The 25,563-nt window shown below is 37.7% G+C and overlaps 1 protein-coding gene across 2 annotated transcripts in view; it reads right to left on the reverse strand.

Annotated features, from left to right (window-relative positions):
- The window catches only part of LEPR (leptin receptor), a 99,957-nt gene that overhangs the window by 51,880 nt on the left and 22,514 nt on the right, over positions 1-25,563 (reverse strand). For both annotated transcript variants that reach the window (XM_061411708.1, XM_061411707.1), the window contains exons 4-5: positions 22,199-22,528; positions 19,478-19,601 (exon numbers count right to left, since the gene is read on the reverse strand). In XM_061411708.1, the coding sequence (XP_061267692.1) occupies positions 19,478-19,601; positions 22,199-22,528 (454 nt within the window). The remainder of the gene's footprint in view (positions 1-19,477; positions 19,602-22,198; positions 22,529-25,563) is intronic.

A 25,563-nucleotide genomic window follows, 5' to 3' on the forward strand; every position in this document is an offset into this window, starting at 1 on the left:
AGATTAATGGACAGAAGAAACCAACACCTATATGGACAATCAATTTTCTACAAAGGTGCAAAAGCAATTCTGTGGAGAAAGAGTAATCTTTTCAATAAATTGTGCTGAAACAGTGGGATATCTATACGCCCCCCTCCACACAAAAATTCAACTTTAATCCACACCTCACATAAGATTCAAATATTAATTCAAAATAGATCATTAATCTAAATGCAGAATTTAAAGCTATGAATCAGAAGAAACTTTGGGAAAAAAATTTGTGACCTTGTTTTAAATAATAATTTCTTAGATGCAACACAAAAGCACGAGTCACAAAATTACTAATTGATCATTTGATTTTTATCACTATTAAAAACTTCTGTTCTTCAGAAGATACTATGAAAGATAAAAAGATAACAAAAGGGTCAATCAAAAAATGGGCAGAAGATCTAAACAGACATTTCTCCAATGAAGACATACACATGGCCAAAAAACATATGAAAAGGTGTTCAACATCATTAATTATTAAAGAAATGCAATGTATTTGATTAAGATATTGGTTACATAGGTGAACATACTTCCCAAAATTCATCAACCTTATATTTAAGGTGCATTTTATTATATGCAAAATTTACCTTAAAATAAAAATACTGTGCCAAAAAAGTGTTTTTGAAAATTTCAAAATGCTATACACTCATAAAATTCCATTTTGAATTGAAGGTAGAATGACTTAGTACTTTCAACTTCACCTAAACCTTTAAACAATTCCAATAAAATGTGATTTTTAAAAATATCGCACCATGACTTTTATGTGTTTTTCAAATATTAAAAGTTTTTATCAAAAGAGTATGGAACAAATTAAATAAATTGCAGTATTTTATGTCAGAAATATGCTTGCAGCTTATATTGTGTTTTGACTGAAAAACTTCCAAATTTTAAGGCAAAAAAGAACTGAACAGAAAACATATTCCCCACCAATATTTTTAAGAGGAAATTCTGGTGATTTTTTTCTTTTGTAAAATAAAAAGTTAGAATTATACTCTTACTTTAGATGGTCTCACCAATGCCATTTTTTTCTAAATACAGTGGATATTTATATAGGGCTGATTCCTAAAGAGATTAACTCTCTGGTTTCTCTACCACTTCACTGCTGTGTTCTATTTAATCAATCTCATTTTCATTTACTTTATAATTTCAGTATACACAAAAATATGCATAATATATATTTATAATGATGATATATAATGATTATGTATTATAGAATACATGTACTATACAATATATATCATAGTATTTCATAATTTATAGGGTTTTTAGTAAAAATCTCCACACAGTAATTTCCCAAATCATTCCAACAAATAATCCCATCATGAAACTCAGGGGTGAGGAAACTGTATCCCACAAGCCAAATACAATTGCTTTTGTACAGCCTATGAGCTAAGAAGCATTTCTTACATTATCTACTGGTTTAAAAAAAGAAGGAAGAATATCCCACAATCATGGAAATTATATAAAATTCACATTTATGGACACTTGTCCATAAACACAGTCACGCTCATTCATTTACTAATTCATTCATTAGTAACTATGACCACAAGGTTGTGATACAGAGAGAACGGAGAGTAAAGCCTAAAATATTTATTATCTTCACCTTTAAAAAAAAAGATTTTCTATCCCAGCTATAGGCCAAAAACATTTCGTACTCCCTACTGCTAACTACCAGTATACCAGACCACCTGATCTGTCTCTTGAGAAATCTGTATGCAGGTCAGGAAGCAACAGTTAGAACTGGACATGGAACAACAGACTGGTTCCAAATAGGGAAAGGAGTACATCAAGGCTGTATATTGTCACCCTGTTTATTTAACTTATATGCAGAGTACATCATGAGACATGCGGGGCTGGATGAGGCACAAGCTGGAATCAAGATTGTCAGGAGAAATATCAGTAACCTCAGATATGCAGATGACACCACCCTTATGGCAGAAAGTGAAGAACTAAAGATCCTCTTGATGAAAGTGAAAGAGGAGAGTGAATAAGTTGGCTTAAAACTCAACATTCAGAAAACGAAGATCATGGCATCTGGTCCCATCACTTCATGGGAAATAGATGGGGAAACAGTAGAAACAGTGATAGACTTTATTTTGGGGGACTCCAAAATCACTGCAGATGGTGATTGCAGCCATGAAGTTAAAAGACGCTTACTCCTTGGAAAAAAATTTTGACCTACCTAGACATCATATTAAAAATCAGAGACATTACTTTGCCAACAAAGGTCTGTCTAGTCAAGGCTATGGTTCTTCCAGTGGTTATGTATGGATGTGAGAGTTGGACTATATAGAAAGCTGAGCACTGAAGAACTGATGCTTTTGAACTGTGGTGTTGGAGAAGACTCTTGAGAATCCCTTGGACTGTAAGGAGATCCAACAGTCCATCCTAAAGGAAATCAGTCCTGAATATTCATTGGAAGGACTGATGTTGAAGCTGAATTCCAATACTTTGACCACCTGATTCATTTGAAAAGACCCTGATGCTGGGAAAGATTGAAGGCGGGAGGAGAAGGGGATGGCAGAGAATGAGATGGTTGAATGGCATCACTGACTCAATGGACATTAGTTTGAGTAAACTTCAGGAGCTGGTGATGGACAGGAAAGCCTGCCGTGCTGCAGTCCATGGGGTCACAAAGAGTCAGACTCGACTTGGGCGACTGAACTGAACTGGTGACTACTTGATGAAAAAAGGACACAAAAATATAGAAACCACATTAAATATACCATCAAATTTCACTATTTAGCATATCTATAATGCACACAAAACATCTTGAGGATCACTATCTACTTCAATTTTTCAAACCAGTTTGCTGCTGCTGCTGCTGCTAAGTCACTTCAGTTGTGTCTGACCCCATAGATGGCAGCCCACCAGGCTCCCCTGTCCCTGGGATTCTCCAGGCAAGAACACTGGAGTGGGTTGCCATTTCCTTCTCCATGCATGAAAGTGAAAAGTGAAAGTGAAGTCGCTCAGTCGTGTCTGACTCTTAGCGACCCCATGGACTGCAGCCTACCAGGCTCCTCTGTCCATGGGATTTTCCAAGCAAGAGTACTGGAGTGGGGTGCCATTGCCTTCTCCGTCAAACCACTTTATGAGGGAACTAATATTACCTATTTTACAAGTAAAAAACTGAGGCTCAAGGAGAACATGGACTGGAATTCATCTTAAGTCTCATGCTTCCATGTTCAGTACTCAATTCATTACATCCAAGATGCTTTATAATCACAAGGTAAGTTCACTGTTACCATTATCATTTTACTTAAGGGATTAGCAAAGATTTTAATGGCCACAACCAAAGAATAATTATAATCTGAATTGTTAATATTTCAAAAATTCAGAAAATTAGAAAATTATAGAATTATTTTGAATTATTTTTTCCTTGAGGAAAACACTAGATATTTCTCACATTTATTAGAGCAGTTTTTTCAAGTTTGTGCGAAACCTGGACTATACAGCCTTGTTACTTGTCAAAGTAAGCATAAGAACTTCTTTTATCTTCCAAAAGATTTTCTAAAGTTTTAAGTATTTACATACATCAAATGATACTTCAGGGACTTCCCTGGTGGTCCAGTGGTTAAGAATACACCTGCCAATGTATGGGTCATGGGTTCAATCCCTGATCTGGGAAGATTCTACATCCCATGGGGCAACTAAGCCTGTGTGCCACAACTCCTGAAGCCCTCATGCTCTGGAGCCCATGATCTGCAACAAGAGAAGCCTCCACTCACCACAACTAGAGAAAGCCCACACATAACAGCAAAGACCCAGTACAGCCAAAAATAAAATAAATAAATAAATAAAATTATTTCAAAGAAGAAAACAGAGTTTTAAAAGGTACTTCAAAATGTTGATAATATCAAAGTAGTGTAAATTATCAAAATTTCAAAGTAGTGTAAATCAAAATGGTGATCAAATTTCTAAAATAAGAAAGCAATACATTGGCTTAAAATTATCAAAACTTAAGAATTTCTGACATTCTTGAAAAATGTTTATTCAGCAAAATATTTTATGCATTTGCCAGTACTCACACACATAAATTTAGTGCCACTATTTATTTAATCCCTCTATATATGAGGACTGCAAGGAGATCCAACCAGTCCATTCTGAAGGAGATCAGCCCTGGGTGATCTTTGGAAGGACTGATGCTAAAGCTGAAACTCCAGTACTTTGGCCACCTCATGCGAAGAGTTGACTCATTGGAAACGACTCTGTTGCTGGGAGGGATTAGGGGCAGGAGGAGAAGGGGACGACAGAGGATGAGATGGCTGGATGGCATCACTGACTCGATGGACGTGAGTCTGAGTGAACTCCGGGAGTTGGTGATGGACAGGGAGGCCTGGTGTGCTGCGATTCATGGGGTTGCAAAGAGTTGGACACGACTGAGCAACTGAACTGAACTGATACTTGCAAGTGAAAATAATAAAAAAAAGTTGTCAAATAATTTTAAATTTGGTTTCTTTGCAAATTTCACAATTCAGGCAATATTTCTACTCAGAAGCTAGGTATATAATTAGTACTAAAATTTCATCTTTTAGTCACAGTGGTTTATAGAAAGCACATTCTATCCTCTGACCTTTGGTCATGTTACTTATTTCCCCCCAAAATTTTCTATCAATATTTTAAAACTTCTCTAAGAAAGATCTACACTAAATTATTATAGGAGTAACACCAAATGAGTGTTCTTTACTGTGACATAAACTGAGAGCAAAACATAGTTGGTGAACCATTAAATAACTGGAAAATTTAGCATTAGTTTTGTGAATAATTTAATCAAGTCACATTTTAAATCTCAGACTGGTAACCTATACAAATGTTACTCCCAAAAGTCTACTTTACCCATCAAAAGGAATTTCAAAAAATAGGTTAGCATCCCAGACTAGTTTCATCATAAAAATCACCTGGCACCTTTTAAAACTAGATTTCCTGGACGCTCCATGGAATTCAGTATATCTGGGGCCAAGGAATCTATTTTTAGTAAGTGTCATAGATCAGAGGTTCTCATAGTATGGTTCCCAAGCCAATAATATTAGCATCATCTGGAACTTGATAGAAATGCAAACCCAGCCCAGACCTCATGAATTAGGTCCAGGTGAGAAGCTGACAAATTTCATCAAGGAGACAAATTTAAGAAGCATTCTGTATAACACAAAGTACTTGTCAGTTGTACGATATTACCAAACAAATGGAAAATCAACAAGGAGGAGAAGAAGGAAGAAAAAAAGAAAAAAGAAATAAAAAAGGAATACAAACAAAAGCAAAGGGACCTAAATATATGTCAAGTTAACAACATAACCACGTGAAGTGGAAGGGGAGGGGATACCCTAGTTAACTGCACAGAATCTCGATCATGCAACCTTCAGCATTAGCAAAGGTAAGGTGAGTCAACACAGACACTGCGCTCTAGTCACTGTACACTGGACTCTTTGTTTCCTACAGCAGTATGGCTTAGCTATTCCAAAATTACTTTGTGTGTATTTTAGGACTAAGCAACTAGATAATGTATTGTTGGAAAGGGAAGCAAGATTTCTCACTTCTAGAAAAAGGTGTTTGTTGTTGCTCAGTCACTAAGTCACGTCCAACTCTTTGTGATCCCATGGACTGCAGCACACCAGGCTCCTCTGTCCTTCACTATCTCCTGGAGTTTGTTCAAGCTCATGTCCATTAAGTTGGTGATGCCATCTAACCATCTCATCTTCTGTTGCCCACCTTCTCTGCCTGCCCTCAATCTTTTCCAGCCTAAGAGTATTTTCCAATGAGTTGGCTCTTCACATCAGATGGCCAAAGTATTGGAGCTTCAGTTTCAACATCAGTCCTTCCAGTGAGTATTCAGGGTTAATTTCCTTTAGGATTGACTGGTTTGATCTCCTTGCTGTCCAAGGGACTCTCAAGAGCTTCTCCAGCAACACAATTCAAAGGCATCAATTCTTCAGCACTCAGCCTTGTTTATGGTCCAACTCTCACATCCATCCATGAATACTGGAAAAATCATAGCTTTGACTCTCTGGACCTTTGTTGGCAAAGTGATGTCTTTGTCTTTTAATATGCTGTTTAGGTTTGTCATGGCTTTCCTTCCAAGGAGCAAGTGTCTTTAATTTCATGACTGAAGTCACTATTGTTACAAGAAAAGAAAAGCACTGCTAGAATAGATCCTGCAGTTTTGAACTAGAACAAGAGATATCAGTATGAACACACGCTTTTTTGTTATGTATATACAGAGAGATACAAAAATATAGATTTCTGAGTATTATGTGTATTATGCACATTGTGTGTGTACTGTGTGTATGCATACATATAACAAACTCTGTAACTAAGGGGGCCTAGAAACAATGCCACTCAAGGAACAGTGAGCATTTAGCCCCCAGACACCACTTTGTGAACATCATTCTCCAACAAAATGGAATCAGGGCTCCTTGGAGAAATGGCTGATTCCAGTGTCAGAGCAGGAAAAGCATAAAATCAACCTGAAAATTCTTCTAGTGTTAGAAAGTAAGGAGTCCTATTTTAAAAAAAAAAAAAAAGATAGATGGAAAACATCAAAAGGACACAGAAGCCAGTTTAAATAAGCCCCAACCTGGCAAATGTTGGACAGTGTGATCAAAAAAATGAATAATAATAGTAACTGAATAGCTCATGAAATAAAATAATAATCTGTGAGTCCATCTTGATGGGAAAGAAGGAAGGAAAAGGAGAAGGGCAAGGAAAGAAAAAAGGTAAGAGCAAAAGAATGGAAAGTACTTCTCACAGAGCCTAGCATTGTGGCTTGCATACAGCTTCTTGATTAAATAACACTATGTCTAAAGAAACACTATGCCCAAAGAAAGGCAATGCCAAAGAATGTTCAAACTACCGCACAATTGCACTCATCTCACATGCTAGTAAAGTAATGCTCAAAATTCTCCAAGCCAGGCTTCAGCAATATGTGAACCGTGAACTTCCTGATGTTCAAGCTGGTTTTAGAAAAGGCAGAGGAACCAAAGATCAAATTGCCAACATCCACTGGATCATGGAAAAAGCTAGAGAGTTCCAGAAAAACATCTATTTCTGCTTTATTGACTATGCCAAAGCCTTTGACTGTGTGGACCACAATAAACTGTGCAAAATTCTGAAAGAGATGGGAATACCAGACCACCTGACCTGCCTCTTGAGAAACCTGTATGCAGGTCTGGGAGCAACAATTAGAACTGGACATGGAACAATGGACTGGTTCCAAATAGGAAAAGGAGTTCGTCAAGGCTGTATATTGTCACCCTGTTTACTTAACTTATATGCAGAGTACATCATGAGAAATGCTGGCCTGGAAGAAACACAAGCTGGAATCAAGATTGGCGGGAGAAATATCAATAACCTCAGATATGCAGATGACACCACCCTTATGGAAGAAAGTGAAGAGGAACTCAAAAGCCTCTTGATGAAAGTGAAAGTGGAGAGTGAAAAAGTTGGCTTAAAGCTCAACTTTCAGAAAACGAAGATCATGGCATCCGGTCCCATCACTTCATGGAAAACAGATGGGGAAACAGTGGAAACAGTGTCAGACTTTATTTTTCTGGGCTCCAAAATCACTACAGATGGTGACTGCAGCCATGAAATTAAAAGACTCTTACTCCTTGGAAGGAAGGTTATGACCAACCTAGATAGCATATTCAAAAGCAGAGACATTACTTTGCCAACAAAGGTTCGTCTAGTCAAGGCTATGGTTTTTCCTGTGGTCATGTATGGATGTGAGAGTTGGACTGTGAAGAAGGCTGAGCACCGAAGAATTGATGCTTTTGAACTGTGGTGTTGGAGAAGGCTCTTGAGAGTCCCTTGGACTGCAAGGAGATGCAACCAGTCCATTCTGAAGGAGATCAGCCCTGGGATTTCTTTGGAAGGAATGATGCTAAAGCTGAAACTCCAGTACTTTGGCCACCTCATGCAAAGAGTTGATTCATTGGAAAACACCCTGATGCTGGGAGGGATTGGGGGCAGGAGAAGGGGACGACAGAGGATGAGATGGCTGGATGGCATCACTGACTCAATGGACGTGAGTCTCAGTGAACTCCGGGGGTTGGTGATGGACAGGGAGGCCTGGTGTGCTGTGATTCATGGGGTCGCAAAGAGTCGGACACGACTGAGCGACTGATGTGATCTGATGTCTAAAATTTCTCAATTAACACTGAGCACACTTGTTTACAAATAACGTATCTTTCTTTTCTCAAAATTTTAGTTGGTTCTTTTTTATACTGTCAATTTCTCTTATTATATTCATATTTTCTTTATATCCTTGAGTACATGGAGGATATTACTACTAATCATCTGCTGGTTCTATCATCTCAGCCATTTCTGAGTCCGCATCTATTGTCTATTTTTTTCTTTTTCTCTGGGTTATGGTTTACTTTTTCCTGTCCTTCATATATGCAGAATTTTTCACAGGATGCCAGGCATGGTGAATATTACATTTTTGAGTGTTGGATCATGCTGTTTTTTCTTAGAGAATGTTGAATTTTGTTCTGGCAATTGGTTATTTGGGTGACTTAAGTGTGAACCTTTTAAGCTCTTTAGGGGGAAATGTAGATCAGCCTTGACGCTAGGGCTAATCTGGCCACACTTTTTTTTAAACTTTTTATTTTGGGTATTGGGGGATAGACTATTAATAATGTTGTGATAGTTTCAGATGAATAGTGAAGGGACTCAGTCATACAAAGACATGTATCAATTCTCCCCCAAATTGGCTTCTCATCCAGGCTGGCTGGACCCATTTTAAAGTGTGGATATTATGGGGTTTCTGCTGGTATTCAACACTTCAGTAGCTCAGTCATGTCCAACTCTTTGCAAACCCCATGGACTGCATCATGCCAGGCTTCCCTGTCCATTACCAACTCCCTTGAACTTGCTCTAACTCATGTCCATTGAGTCAGTGATGCCATCCAACCATCTCAACCTCTGTCGTCCCTTTCTCCTCCTGCCTTCAATCTTTCCCAGTGTCAGGGTCTTTTCCAGTGAGTCAGTTCTTCACATCAGGTAGCCAAAGTATTGGAGTTTCAGCTTCAACATCACTCCTTCCAATGAATATTCAGGATTCATTTCCTTTAGGATTGACTGGTTGGATTTCCTTGCAGTCCAAGGGACTCTCAAGAGTCTCCTCCAACATCACAGTTCAAGAGCATCAATTCTTCAGCACTCAGCTTTCTTTATGGTCCAGATCTCACATCCATAAATGACTACTGGAAAAACCATAGCTTTGACTAGACAGAACTTTGTCAGCAAAGTAATATCTCTTTTTAATGTGCTGTCTAGGTTGGTCATAGTTTTTCTTCCAAGGAAAAAGCATCTTTTAATTTCATGGCCACAGTTACCATCTGCAGTGATTTTGGAGCCTAAGAAAATAAAGTTTGTCACTGTTTCCATTGCTTCCCTGGAGAAGGCAATGGCACCCCACTCCAGTACCTGGAAAATCCCATGGACAGAGGAGCCTGGTAGGCTGCAGTCCTTGAGTTTGATAAGAGTTGGACACGACTGAGTGACTTCACCTTCCCTTTTCACTTTCAGGCATTGGAGAAGGAGATGGCAACCCACTCCAGTGTTCTTGCCTGGAGAATCCCAGGGACAGGAGAGCTTGCTGGGAGGCCATCTATGGGTTCGCACAGAGTTGGACATGACTGAAGTGACTTAGCAGCTTAGCAGCAGCCATTGCTTCCCCATCAATTTGCTGTGAAGTGATGCAACCAGATGCCATGACCTTGGCTTTTTGAATGTTGATATTTAAACCAACTTTTTCAATCTCTTCTTTCACTTTCATCAAGAGGTTCTTTAGTTCTTCTTCATTTTCTGTCATAGGGTGGTGTCATCTGTGTATCTGAGGTTATTGATATTTCTCCTAGCAATCTTGATTCCAGCTTGTGCTTCATCCAGCCTGGCATTTCTCATGATGTACTCTGCATATGAGGTAAATAAACAGGGTGACAATATACAGCCTTGACATACTCCTTTCCAAATTTGGAACCAGTCTGTTGTTCCATGTCCGGGTCTAACTGTTACTTCTTGACCTGCATACAGATTTCTCAGGAGGCAGGTAAGGTGGTCTGGTATTCCCATCTTTTGAAGAATTTGCCAGTTTGCTGTGATCTACACAAAGACTTTAGTGTGATCAATGAAGCAGAAGTAGATATTTTTCTGGAACTCACTTGCTTTTTCAATGATCCAACGGATATTGGCAATTTGATCTCTGGTTCCTCTGCCTTTTCTAAGTCCAGCTTGAACATCTGGAAGTTCATGGTTCACATATTGTTGAAGCATGACTTGGAGAATTTTGAGCATTACTTTGCTAGCGTGTGAGATGAGTGCAATTGTGCGATAGTTTAAACATTCTTTGGCATTGCCCTTCTTTGGGATTGGAATGAAAACTGACCTTTTCCAGTCCTGTGGCCACTGCTGAGTTTTCCAAATTGGCTGACATATTAAGTGCATCACTTTCACAGCATCATCTTTTAGGATTTGAAATTGCTCAACTGGAATTTCATCACCTCCACTAGCTTTGTGCATAGTGATTCTTCCTAAGGCCCACTTGACTTCACATTCCAGGATGTCTGGCTCGAGGTGAGTTATCACACCATCATGGTTATCTGGGTCATGAAGATCTTTTTTGTATAGTTCTTCTGTGTATTCTTGCCACCTCTTCTTAATATCTTCTGCTTCTGTTAGGTCCATATCATTTCTGTCCTTTTTTGTGCCCATCTTTGCATGAAATCTTCCCTTGGTATCTCTAATTTTCTTGAAGAGATCTCTAGTCTTTCCCATTCTATTGTTTTCCTCTATTTCTTTGCATTGATCACAGAGGAAGGCATTCTTATTTCTTCTTGCTATTCTTTGAGACCCTGCATTCAAGTGGGTATATCTTTCCTTTTCTCCTTTGCCTTTCAACAAGGACTCTCCAAATCTCTTTATAAGAAACTAATTATTCCTGGCCCTGTGTGACTTCTGTGAATTCCTTAGCTTACAGTTCTACTGACTTCTTTTTCAAGAAGTTTTCTTTCCCAAGATCATGGATGGACTGGTATTTAGACAAAGAATCAAGGCAACCCCGATGCTAATTCCCAAAGAAAGGCAATCCCAAAGAATGCTCAAACTATTGCACAATTGCACTCATCTCACATGCTGTTAAAGTAATGCTCAAAATTCTTCAAGCCAGGCTTCAACAATAAGTGAACCATGAACTTCCAGATGCTCAAGTTGGTTTTAGAAAAGGCAGAGGAACCAGAGATCAAATTGCCAACACCCATTGGATTATCAAAAAAGCAAGAGAGTTACAGAAAAGCATCTATTTCTGCTTTATTGACTATGCCTAAGCCATTGACTGTGTGGATCACCACAAACTGTGGAAAATTCTGAAAGAGATGAGCATACCAGATCACCTGACCTGCCTCTTGAGAAATCTGTATACAGGTCAGGAAGCAACAGTTAGAACTGGACATGGAACAACAGACTGGTTCCAAACAGGGAAAGGAGTACATCAAGGCTATATATTGTCACCCTGCTTAATTAACTTATATGCAGAGTACATCATGAGAAACACTGGGCTGGATGAAGCACAAGCTGGAATCAAGATTGCCAGGAGAAATATCAATAACCTCAGATATGCAGATGACTCCACCCTTATGGCAGAAAGCGAAGAAAAACTAAAGAACCTCTTGATGTAAGTGAAAGAGGAGAGTGAAACAGTTGGATTAAAGCTCAACATTCAGAAAATTAAGATCATGGCATCTGGTCCCATCACTTCATGGCAAATAGATGGGGAAACAGTAAGAGACTTTATTTTTTTAGGTTCCAAAATCACTGCAGATGGTGACTACAGCCATGAAGTTAAAAGATGCTTACTCCTTGGAAGAAAGGTTATGAGCAACCTAGACAGCATAGTAAAAAGCAGAGACATTACTTTGCCAACAGAGGTCTGTCTAGTCAAGGCTATGGTTTTTCCAGTGGTCATGTATGGATGTGAGAGTTGGACTATAAAGAAAGCTGAGTGATGAAGAATTGATGCTTTGGAGAAGACTCTTGAGAGTCCCTTGGACCGCAAGGAGACCCAACAGTCCATCCTAAAGGAAATCAGTCCTGAATGTTCATTGGAAGGACTGATATTGAACCTGAAACTCCAATACTTAGGCCACCTAATGAGAAGAACTGACTCATTTAAAAAGACTCTGATGCTAGGAAAGATTGAAGGCAGGAGGAGAAGGGGACGACAGAGGATGAGATGGTTGGATGGCATCACTGATTCAATGGACATGAGTTTGAGTAAACTCTGGGAGTTGGTGATGGACAGGGAGGCCTGGCGTGCTGCAGTCCATGGGTTGCAAAGAGTCAGACTTGACTGAGCGACTGAACTGAACTGTATGCTAATTTCTCTGTACCTCTCTACTTTGAGTATTCTGCTCCATTAATCAAGCCCGATTTTATTCTGAACTCTTCTCTCTTGTCTCCTCAGTTCAGAAATATTGTAGGGTTCTGTTTGAGTTCCCCCTCCTTGTATCATGTCCTGGAAGCTGCCTCCAGCCCAGAAAACGTTAATAATATAGAACTTGCTTTGTTTCCTTCTCTCGGGAATCACTGTTCTGTTTTGACTTTGTCCATTATCTGAAAATAGATGTTTCTTCTTTTATCAGGCTTTCTAATTGTTTATAATAGAGGAGTAATTCCAGAATATACTATTCCCTTATGGCCAGAAGACAGTTTTGTTGACCTTTTTATATTAACTTCTGAAGACTGTATTCACATAGTTCAAAACTTGGTTTTCTTTAAAGGCAGTAGTGAAACTGGGTAATTACTTGGTGGAAATTTGTGACCAAGGAAATCTATGTTTTAAATGGGAGTTATTGATTTGGTGTGTGTGTGTGTATATATATATATATATATATGTAATTAAATGTTGCTCAGCCATAAAAAGGAATGAAATTGAGTCATTTGTAATGATTTAGATGAAGCTAGAGTCTGTCATACAGAGTGAATTATGTCAGAAACAGAAAAATAAATATTGTATATTAATGCATGTATATGGAATCTAGAAAAATGGTACTTATGAACTTATGTGTAGGGCAGGAATAGAGACAGACATAGAGAATGGACTTGTCGACACAGGAGGGGAAGGAGAGGGTGGGATGAATTGAGAAGCAACACTGACATAAACACACTATCATTGGAAGCTAATGGAGAAAAGATAATCTCTTTAACAAGTGGTGCTGGGAAAACTGGTCAACGACTTGTAAAAGGATGAAATTAGAAAACTTTCTAACACCAAACACAAAAACAAACTCAAAATGGATTAAAGATCTAAATGTAAGACCAGAAACTATAAAACTCCTAGAGGAAAACATAGGCAAAACACTCTCTGACATAAATCACAGCAGGATCCTCTATGACCCACCTCCCAGAGTAATGGAAATAAAAGCAAACCATCTCTTGAAACTCTTGGCCTGAGTGTATACCAATGTTTAGACACAGATGTTAGCAGTTATTCAGCAACATGCAACATGCCCAGGAGGTCATATACTGGGTTAGTACAGACCATGCTTATACGAATCCAAACCAGGAGAGTAAGCATTGTGGTCTATACCTTACTGAGTTAAGGACTTGAGGAACAGGTACCATTAAGACTCATTTTACACAGGATGAAAATGAAGCACAAGGAATCCAAAAAATGGTTTAGGGCCATGCAGCCAAGAAGTTCCAGAATTAAGTCACGGGTCTTCTGCTAATTTCTGCCCCCACCCCTAGCTCAGGGTCCTGGTAGGCAACAAAATTCCACTCCAATGATTCATTGGAGCTTGGGCACCAAATGAATACTAAAATGGACATTTGCATTAAAGACATGTTAAAGTGCCAAAAAATAGATTTATAATATGCTTTTCACTTGATATTTGAAAATGTTACACTTCATACATTAAAAATCAATGGATTGGTTAAAAAATAAATAAATAAATACACTATCATGTGTAAAAGAGATAGCTAGTGTGAAGCTGCTATATAGCAGGGAGCTTAGCTTGGTGCTCTGTTATGACCTAAAGGGGTGAGATGGGGAGGTGGGAGGAAAGCTTAAGAAGGAGGAGGTATATTTATAATTAGAGCTTATTCACATTGCTGTACAGCAGAAACTAACAAAACATTGTAAAGTAATTATACTGCAATTAAAACATAAATTCAAAAGTAAATGAGAGTTATTGCAGCATATGTATTGGCTGAGAGGAAAACTTGATGATGCAGGAACGAGAGGAAATAACTGCAAGAACAAATTCCTTGAGTGACAACAGGGGATGGGACTCAAAACACAGAAGAAAGGGTTCATTTTATATTGGAGCACATTAGCAGTTAAAGATGACAAGGAAAACTGCACAGGCACAGACATCAGCAGGATGATAGATTTTGGTGAGAAAAGCGAAAATGAGAACTCGCACCCCCACTCCCGTTTTCCCAGTGGAAACCAAAAGCAAGATCATCAGTGAGTTTCTCAGGCTCCCTCCAAGGGAAGCCAGCTGCCATAGTGTGATGTGCTCCATGGAGAACCCATGAGACAAAGAACTGGGGGAGGCCTCCTGTCAAAGCCAGGGAGAGACAAAGGCTTTCTGACCAGTGGTCCCTGGGGACCTTGGAAGCCGAGGGAGTGAGCTCGCAAACAGATCCTCCTAAAATTGAACCTTAAAATAACTGCAGTCCTAGCTGACATCTGCATGGCAGCCTTGTGAAAGACACTGAGGCAGATGTCTCCAGATGTTGCAGCTGGGTTCTGGACCCATGGAAGCTATGAAATGATGAATGATTTTTGTTTTAGGCCACTAAATTTGGGGTAATTTATTATATGGCATAGATAGCCAAGGAAGATACCAGTACCTGGAAGTGGGGTGCTGCTATAATACCTAAAAAAGTGGCTGTGGCTTTCAAACTAGGTGATGGAGAGAGGCTGGAAGTATTTGGAGAAGCATGTGGAGAAAGCGTGAAATACCTTGAATAGACTGTTGGCAGAAACCTACATTTTAAGGACACTGCCAGTGAGGACATGAAAGGAAGTGGGAAATATGTGATTGGAGACTGGAGGAAATGGGGTCTTCTTTATGTTGTGGCCGAAAGCTATGTATCACATCTGCGGTTCTGTGGACAGAATAGAAGGTGCCTACTGAACTGGTGATCTCTCTCCAGGCAATTTCCAAACAAGTGTTGAAAGTGCCTCTTGTTTCTTCGTGCTGCAAGAGGAGAGATATTCCTTGAGAAAGGGCTGTTAGACAAAAGAATTTTTAATAGTACTTGAGAGTTGTGACATTCTCAGCCTCTCCAGTTGGCAAACAATGTTAGAACTATGAAATGGCTTCTGAGCATAAATCAAAGGGAAGGCAGGGAAGAGCTTATTTCTAAGAGCTCTATGGGCTTTTATCTAATAGAGTGAATCCTAGTAAGATTCCCAGGCTGCTGTGTGATCTTGTGAGAGAAACACTTTGGCTTAGACTGCAGGAGGCTGAGGTAATAAAGGGAGTAGGCCTAATATGAGGGGTTGGGGGAGAGGTGGTCAGAGTAGGATCCTTGAAACTGAAATTATAAAAAAGATCCAGTTTATCAGCAGTGGCAAGATCCATGAGAATTGGTGAACTAGATGTGGTGAAAACAAGATGAGTCAAAATAAAGCTTTGAAGAAATTGAAGACCATTCAGGTGGGTGCTGAAATCACTGAGAATGCTGACAGAGCGATTCTGAAGAGACAAATAAACTGGGTGTTAGCAGTTACAAAAGTCCAAACTCCCTCGTCACCCTTGCCTATTCATCCACCTTGCTTTCTCATCATTCCCCAGCTTCCCAACCACACATTTGGGAATTTCAAGTTCTCAAATGCCTTTATTTGACTGTGTTTTATTGAAAATGCTCTTCACTCTCTCTGGTTCATTCTTCTCTCCCCGCTTAGAATCTAAACAGATACTTTTAGCATATGTTTCTGCAAGTCCCCATAGGTATTATATCACAGCATTTTCAAACTTTATGTTCTTTATCTTTACTATTAGGTCCAAGAGGGCAAGGGTTGAGTCTGAATTGCTTAACGCTGTTCCCTATACTCAGTTCAGTGTCTGATGTACTCATAGGCACTTCACAAAGGAAGAAGAGGATTTCCTTCCTAGGTTTAAGAGAAAATTTCAAAATAGCAAATATCTGTCATGCTGTACTTTGGATTCTCTGACAAACATTAATATCTGAGTTCAAACAATGCAAGATTTTAGTTCCCTTTAAATATATACTTATTTACACACAGAAGAATTTGAAAGAGTTCTCTTGTGAATTTTCTAACGCATTAGGGAGGTGCTTTTGATGAAAAACTTTTCTATAGTAATCATCATTATAGATTTCCTATTCCATAGAGGTTTCATCTGTTATATTGGTCAGTTCTTCCTCCTGAGCTGAAGAGTCTTATTTAAATTATTTGGAGATGTATTGCCCAAAGATGTACACAAAAATATCATTCAAGACAGAAACAGCATGTGAGAGTTGGTAAAATGGACATAGTAACCAAATTATACAGTGAAGACTACAAATAAAGTGGCAAATGGGAATTCCCTGGCAATCCAGTGGTTAAGACTCCACACGTCCACTGCAGGGGACCAGGGTTCAATCCTCAGCTGGCGAATAAAGATCCCACACACCACATGGTATGGCCAAAAATAATAAAAATTATTTCTTTTAATAAGTGGAAAGAAAAGAAAAACAAGACATTTCTCAAATGGTATGTAATAGGACAGGTTTTCCTATATTCATATTTTTAGAAACCTGAGTTCAAAATAACTTTCAACTCAGGTTGAAAGAATGTACTAAATTCATCATATGAGCAAGTTGAAAAATCTGTTTAATATTATAATTTTCTCATTTTTCTGGGTCCATTTAGATGAACAGACCAATGACCACTTAGCTGACTAAAGTTCAAATTCTCAGCTATTCCTAATTTACTATGCAATTTTGAAATGCTCTGATATATTCATACATAGAATATATCATAGAATGCAGACCTCCAGACATAACTATGGCCCACACATTATAAAATATAAATCCTTACACATTGTCATAGAGCTATCAAACTGGGCACATTACCCTACCTCACTGATAATATTTGAAATTCTCTCAAATGGCACCTAGTGAGATTTTGATCACCACCAAAGTATTCAGATCATCACAAAAAGGTACTTCATTGTAAAGGAATTAGTTTCTCTGAGCTAAAATGTGTTTTGGTTAAATAAAGCAGGAAACTTTATGCCCCAGAGGTCAAATATATCTTCATCAACCACAATGCTTCCTTTCTTCGCTCAAGACCCAGAAGTTGTGGTGAGTCTCCTTTGCTCTAAGACCAACCCTTCATCTGTGCTCTTTTTCTGGAATTTGCCTATTCAACTATTCACTCTCTGTCACAAATATTCAGCGTGTCCCCTTCTACCATATCTTCAATTTTTCTCTCTCTGCTGGGTCATTTTCTATAAACTAGAAGCAAGCTCATTCTTTCCCATCCTTTAGATGTTCTCCTTTGGCTGAGCATTGCCTATTACTCCTCCACCTTCCCCATTTCACTACTCAGCTAAGCTTCTTGGGCCTCTTGAGATTTGCAGCCCAGTCATTTCTGTTGTGGACATTTATCTACTAGCTGCCCCCAGCATCTGCCTGGAAAAACTACTCTTCTGGTAGACTGAAACACTGGCAGATAGATATAGCACATTCTCACCAATCAGATACGCCCATTCAAGACACTGGCCCTAATGAGACCTGCACTTGTTAAAGCAGCAGGGGTTTGCAGGGACTTCTAGACTTATCTAGTGATCAGCATCAGAGGTGAAAATTATCACACTCAATCTCCAGATGAGACAGCAGGGGGTGTCTTATCTGTTCTACTCCTAGGGTGACTTTAAAAATTAGTTCAGGGAATCCCCTGGTGCTCCAGTGGTTAGAGACCAGCACTTCCACTGCAGAGGGCACTGGTCTGATCCCTGGGCAGGGAACTAAGATCCTGCAAGCCACGTGGCAGGGCCAAAAGACAAAATCAGTCCAGCCATTTAACGTAAGTTGTAAATATTAACTACAGTCTGATAGTCAGTAGAAAAATAAGGATGATAGTAGCTTTGCTTCTTCTAAAATTTGTCTTATTTACCTTTATACAAGAAATTTTTCATATTTTGGTTATTAGCTCACTCATCCTTGAAATCTCAACTCAGCTGTCTCCTTCCTAGGGAAACCTTCACTCCTCTCTTTTCCCACCAGTACACTAGACTTCCCCACCTGAGGCTCTCACATAAGTCTTGTGCTCCCACATCAGTAATCACTAAAACTCAAATCCTATTTTGAGACATATTTGTACATATCTGTCCAAATCACTAATCTATGAATGGCTCAAGAGCAGAGACTATAACTATTCTTTTTTAAAATATAAGACAAAATACATTTTCAAAATTAAAAGCATGAGGCAAAACAAAGAATGATGTTGTGTAAGGTTAATGGGAAAGTATATCAAGAAGATGTAACAGTTATGAACATAGATCTATCCAACAATAGAGTCTAGAAATACATAGGACAACATATGGTAAAATAGTGAGAAGAAATATATAAATCAACCATTCCAGTTATCTTAAAAAGTTGAAGTAAAACACACATTTAGCAAAGTGTCTGAATACATCCTTTTGTTGACATCTGTGTTCTTTAAATGTTTTTACTGTGGTAAAATGTACACAACATATACCATTTTAAGTGTACAAAATTCAGTGACAGTACATTCACACTGTTGGGTAACCATCCTTACCATTCAACTTCAGAACTTTTGTCATCTTCCCAAACTGAAACTCTATACCCATTTAAACAAGAATTCTTCATTACCCCTCCTCTAGTCCCCGGCAGCCATCATTCTGCTTTCTGTCTCTATTCATCTTTATATGGACAGTTTCTAGCACAGCACAGCCAAACAATTTTATTTTAATTCAAATAGGAATAGTAGGTATTATCACTGGAATTATTAGAAAAATTTGAATGACCTATTTACTGTAAGAATTGTTAAGTATGGCTGTTTGAAACCACTGTTGTGGCTTTCTACCGAGCACAAACATATATTAAGCACACACATTTTCAAGACAATAAAAAGATCAAATATGAGAGAAAAATCTGCCAGAAAAATAAATATAAACTTTCCCCCTTTCTTCAGTCAAATACCTAAGACTCCTGAATTGAGTTTACACTTCTTTGCAAATATATGCCCATCCACATCTACAATGTCTTGCTACCTGAACCAATATGAGGAGAAAAGAGAAAACCTAATGGGAGGAGAAAGTCATACAAAAAACACAGAAATGTACACTGATATAAAAGGAAATATAGGGATAGGAGAGCTTTTGTAATCTACTTCTGTATATGGAAGCTCTTGTATTACAGAAAAAAAAAATTGTGTCATGGGAATGTCAAATTTTATTTATTTGGTACTTACAGAACATATAAAAGATGGACCTTAAGGTCATAATTCTTGAAAGGATTCTTAAATAATGACTCAATATTACAGATGAATAATTTCAAGTCCTCTTTCATCCAGCACTGTATGTTCCAGTTTGCACCTGAATTAAAAATAAACTAAATTAAATCTGAAAAAACCATTCTGAACAGCCCAATGAAAGGGAAGGGCTAAATTAAATTTACCAGTGTTCTGATACAACTACCACTGTCCATTCTGAGAGAAAAAGAACAAGCTCTAATTGGTCATATGTCTGTGCCCATTTAGTTCCTTTGGCCTTCAGTTTCCTTCTTCATAAAGCAAGAGAATTAAATTCAATTATTGTTTCTCAAATTTTTTAAAATCTTGAACCACTTATGTAGGACAGAAGACCCCAAAACTCACCTAGTTCAGTTCATCCCCACTTTCCAAGAGACAAGAGACCATGAACGATCAAAGTACAGCAAATTTAGTGTAGCATTTCTGTGTCTGCTTTAGCGGTAAAGCATGGTGATTCACACTGGAATCACCAATAAGATGCATATCTTAAATTTTTGTTATTATAATATTATAGGCCCCACATACAAATAAGGAGAGTATATTTCACTGTATACTGAAAAATTCACCTGATAAACTATTGGTGATTTGTAATTTAGAAAGCAGGCACAGCAACAGCTAAAAATTATGACTAATTTAATACAACACCAAAAGTATCTTAAGCAATACTAACATATTTCCCCATTTGGAGAATTTCTAGCTAGTAGTGACTTTGCATCGGTTGAGCCTTATGAAGTAAATAGCCCATGTGGCAGAAATTTACATGGAAATCCTCAGTAACCACCACTTAACCTAGTAACTTTAGTTACACAAAGTTAAACTCAATAAACTAACTAGTTAATAGCCCTTGCTGCTAAGTCACTTCGTGTCCGACTCTGTGCGACCCCATAGACGGCAGCCCACCAGGCTCCCCGTCCCTGGGATTCTCCAGGCAAGAACACTGGAGTGGGTTGCCATTTCCTTCTCTAGTGTGTGAAAGTGAAAAGTGAAAGTGAAGTCGCTCAATCGTGTCCAGCTCTTCTCGACCCCATGGACTGCAGCCTACCAGGCTCCTCCATCCATGGGATTTTCCAGGCAAGAGTACTGGAGTGGGGTGCTACTGCCTTCTCTATACATAAATTAAAATCTGCAGCATCATAATCATTTCACTTGATAACTGAAAAAAGTGCTAACATTTTTTGATCATTTCAAGGCTAGTCACAAGGACCTTCACATTTTAAGTCCATTCTTAATATATCCAACAATCACTGGAATGGTGAAGTTAAGCTCCCTTACAAATTAAAAAAAGTGCTTCATTTAAAATTAAATGCCTAAAGACAGAGACACTAGGAAGTATTTGAAGAGAAGTTGCTCAGTCGCGTCCGACTTTTTGCAACCCCATGGACTGTAGCCTACCAGGTTCCACCATCCATGGGATTTTCCAGGCAAGAATACTGGAGTGGGTTGCCATTTCCTTCTCCAGGAGATCTTCCCGACCCAGGGATTGAACCCGGGTCTCCTACATGGTAGGCATTGTAGGCAGACACTTTTACCGTTTGAGCCACCAGGGAAGATCAGTATTACCTCTAACTTGTTCTAAAACTCTGATCTTACTGAACAATTATGCTTTATCCTTACTCCTAACCTGATCTCAACAAACTATTTCTTCCATCTAATCAGTGGTGCTTTGGCACTACAAGGGACATGTGGCAAAGTTTGGAGATCCATTTTGATTGTCACAACTGCTGAGTGAGTGTTACAGGCATCAGCTGGGTAGAAGCCAGGGATGCTTCTAAACATCCCGTGCTTGAGCTTAGTGGCTCAGTTATGTCCGACTCTTTGCGACTCTATGGACTGTAAACCGCCAGGCTCCTCTGTCCATGGGATTCTCCAGGCAAGAATACTGGAGTGGGTTGCCATTTCCTTCTCCAGGGAATCTTCCCAACCCAGGGATCAAGTCCATGGCTCCTGTGTCTCCTGCATTGCAGGTGGATTCTTTACCACTGAGTCACTGGTATAACGCACAAACCAGTCCCCCATAACCAAGAATCACCTGGCCCACAATGTCAAAAATTTTGAGGCTGAGAAATTCTGATGAACCCTACACAGGAGTACTATATTGATATATGCCTTTATTTTCATATTATAGATGTTTATGGTGCTAAGTCAATTGTCTCTGTTCTATTTAGCTCTTCCAGAAGGCTTGGAGATAATTTTGTTGTTTATATTTCCAGATGCAAAATTATTAATTACACTAGCTACATTCAGTATACATTACACTTAAATAACAAGAAAAAAGTGATTTAAAATATATGCATTGGCTACTCAGATTCCTTACTTGCTTCAGAATTTAATTCAACAGGATTATCTGCCATTTGATATTTTATCTATTTAAAAAGAATAAGATACACTTTTTATTTTAAAGCAAATTTAGAAGACTATAAAAATATATTTTAAGGTTAAAAAATTCCCTCATTTACATTTTTATTTCCATGGGACATAAAATAACTGGGGACTTATTAGTTTGGTCACATGATAATCCTAATTTTATCACTAATATAAAATGGTAATATTTACTCAGAATCACATCCAGAGACATCTATTTCACACAAGTTTCAGAGAATGAAAATATTTTATCCAATATAGTTAAGTAACAACTAATGCTTGGAACATTAAAATACTTACCTGTTTGCTGAAAAACTAAAGAATTTACTGTTGTAACAAATGCCTTCCCTTCAATGTCATCTGTATATACAGAGCAGTTTTTATCTTCCTCGCTCCAAAAGCAACAGTGGAAAGTTGTTCTGGATGATAAGTTAGATAAGTAGGTACCACTTGAATTAAGCTTAGTTTCAACAACTGCCTCATAACGTCCATTCAAATTTGAAGTGTTCTTTGAGATTCCAGGAGGAAAGAGGAAGTCATATGTTGTATTTGATGGCATGCAAGACAACTTAAATTTCCAGGGAGTAATTGGATATGCCAAGTTAAATGCAGTTATTACATAAATAAATTCTGTTAGGACATTTAAAAGACACAGAGAAAAGCAATTAATCATTTTGATTAAGATATCAATAGGAAGTATCTAAGAGTAAATGATGTAGTTCTCAATAGTTATTATTAAACTTTCTAAGTGCTCAATCAATGCCTAATGCATAACTCGGTGCTTCCATTGAACACTGTGTTATACTTAAGAGGGTACATTTACTTATGGAGATAACTTGACTCTTTAGCAACCCTTTTTGGAAATTCACACTTCATTTACCCCATTAATCTAACAATTCATATTTATATTTTAATGAAAGTAAATTACAGCTAAACTCAATTTCCTTTACCAAAAAAATAAATAAATTACTCTAATGGACTTCCAGCCTAATGCCATCTGGATGTGCAATTATATAAGCAAATATTAAAGTGCTGTTTTAATATTTCTTAAGGAGAATAATGCCAAAATGTTAACACTACTTTCAATGAGTGATTTTAGAAAGGGTCTGTCTTCAACATCAGAACAGCTGGATGATTTCCTGAATATGCCCATGATTCTCCAGATATACAATATCACGTAAGATATGTCCTTAGTATCCTCCAATAATTGATGAACAATGACAGACTTCTTACAGGAAACATTCACTGCTGATTAAAGATCATGTATCACTCACCCATAAAATTAAGAACAATTTTATAAACCTGTACCCTTCCAGAAAACCTTAAAAGTGATACTTGTTTTTTAAATAATTGTTTGAAAATAAAATAATTAATTCTCCATAATTCTTTCTTTTACAAGTTATTCTAATCATCCAACAATTGTGTTGCCTCATATACAAAGCAATGCAGAATGAGAATTCTAAGAATTTTGCATGGCGTCTATAGAGTGAGACCTTTGAAGGATTATGGTAAATGTTAAAATGTAAGAAAACAGACATTTTTAAAATCAGTTCACAAAAGTGCTATTCTAAATTACAAAAGTAATACATGTAAAAATATTCAAATACACAAGTAATGACTCTTAACTTTGGTTTCTAGCGCATTCTATAAATATTAATAGAAATATGTATCAGATATAAAAATTAAGGCAAAAAGGACTATCATGAACTAATTTTATTTTTCCCACACTGAACAATTAGGTATCATAACATCATCAAAAGTGAATCATCGCTGCAATTGTGATCCTTTGGACTCAATCCTTCTAACATGTGTTTTTGAAATTAGAACTTCTCACTAAAAAGAAATTAGGGTGTTTCTTTCATTTTACAAAACAATAAATACTAATTAAAAACATTATAGTCTCTAGCTGCACATGGAAGATTCAGTTGACTAAACTGAAATTAGCATAAAATCCTCAAAGTATTTGAAAATTAAAATGTAATACTGAATATCACATGGTAACTACTGAATCAGCTTAATTAAAAGATGATTCTATTTTGTTTACATGCTTCCTTTGCAAATGATATTTCTTTCCCCAAAAATGAACCCTAAATGGCAAGGAGTCCAGAATATTCATCTGAAGGCGTAAGTTTATGTTGTCATATGATATGTATTGTCATATGTTATACATTAAGGCCCCAGACATCTTCTGATTCACAAAACTTGACCAAACCACAAACCTTTTGAAAAACCAATGTAAAACATTACCATGGAACCTAATAAAAATTAGAAAATATAAAAGAGAGTGTTATCTTTCTTTGATAGTCCCTTGTGGTCCAGTTTTTCTGAATTCTGTAACAGTGGAATTATTCTGGATATTTTCTGTAGCTACATAGCTGGCTACAATGACAAACAATAGTATGTGTAAGATAGAAGAGCCATAGGAAAGCTTCTCAGGGCACCTTTAAAGACTAGTGTAACCAAAGAGATGCTCAGAACCAGTTGATACACATGTAATGGTTGCTAGGGGGGAAAAAAAAGGGTTTTCCTAAAGACAGCCTGACTTTAATTGCAAAGACTTGGAACACAATCTAAATTAGATGATTTGAGTTTAAAGAAAATAAAAATATTTCTAGAATGCTGTAAGAAACCATTGAGAACAGTACAATGCACGGGTTCAGGCCATTGACCCTCTAAGCAGTGGAAAATTTGCATATAACTTGTAGTTGGCCCTCCCTATACACAGTTCCTCTGTATGCACAACTTCTCTGCATCTGCACATTCCACTAACCTTGGACCCTGCAGTACCGTGGTATTCACTATTTTTAAAAAATCCAAGTATAAGTGGACCTGAGAAAACCATAGCTATATACTCAAAAGTTACTGGCATTGTGTGACTACTTTCAAACAGAAGCCTGTCATGCTTCACAGAAAGTTAAAACACAAGATTTTAAAAGAATGCTTTCTCTCCAGGATATTCCTGCAATAAGTAGGAGGAAGACTAGTATACATTTAATTTTTGAACATAATCTTCTGGTGGTAGTCAATGTGGGAATTCCCAAGGCATACACAATCCATTGATAATATCCCCTTATAACATTATCTTGTTATTGTTTACCAGAATCATAATGGGGAATACCTTTTAAATGACATTTCTTTTCCATTTTAGAATAAATCTGTTATTCTATATGATAGCCATTTATTTTAAATATTATCACCAAGTAAACCAGTCCTAGATAAAGAGAATTAAAGTTTTGATGATCATCTGATACATACATATTTGTAATTTAATAATGCTACATTTGCTAAATAAAATCAAAATATTTAAATATCATTATACCTTATTTCCAAGTAAAGGAATGATAATGCATATCTTTGGCAGGAATGCAATCAAATGTGTGTTAATCAGTCATGTCTGACTCTTTGTGACCCCATGGACTGTAGCCTACCAGGCTCCTCTGTCCATGGAATTCTCCAGGCAAGAATATTGGAGTGGGTAGCCATTCCCTTCTCCAGGGATCTTCGTGACCCAGGGATTGAACCTGGGTCTTTCCTGTCTTAGCTACCACTTACATACTCATGTTGGACTGCAAAAGGCAAAAAGCTTGGAGGAGATTTCACAGTACCTATCAAATTCAAACTTGTATTTACTACTCAACATAGAAATTCCTCTTCATAAATTAACC

Source organism: Bos javanicus, chromosome 3 (assembly GCF_032452875.1).
Source record: "Bos javanicus breed banteng chromosome 3, ARS-OSU_banteng_1.0, whole genome shotgun sequence".
In the NCBI taxonomy this organism is placed as follows: Eukaryota; Metazoa; Chordata; class Mammalia; order Artiodactyla; family Bovidae; genus Bos; species Bos javanicus.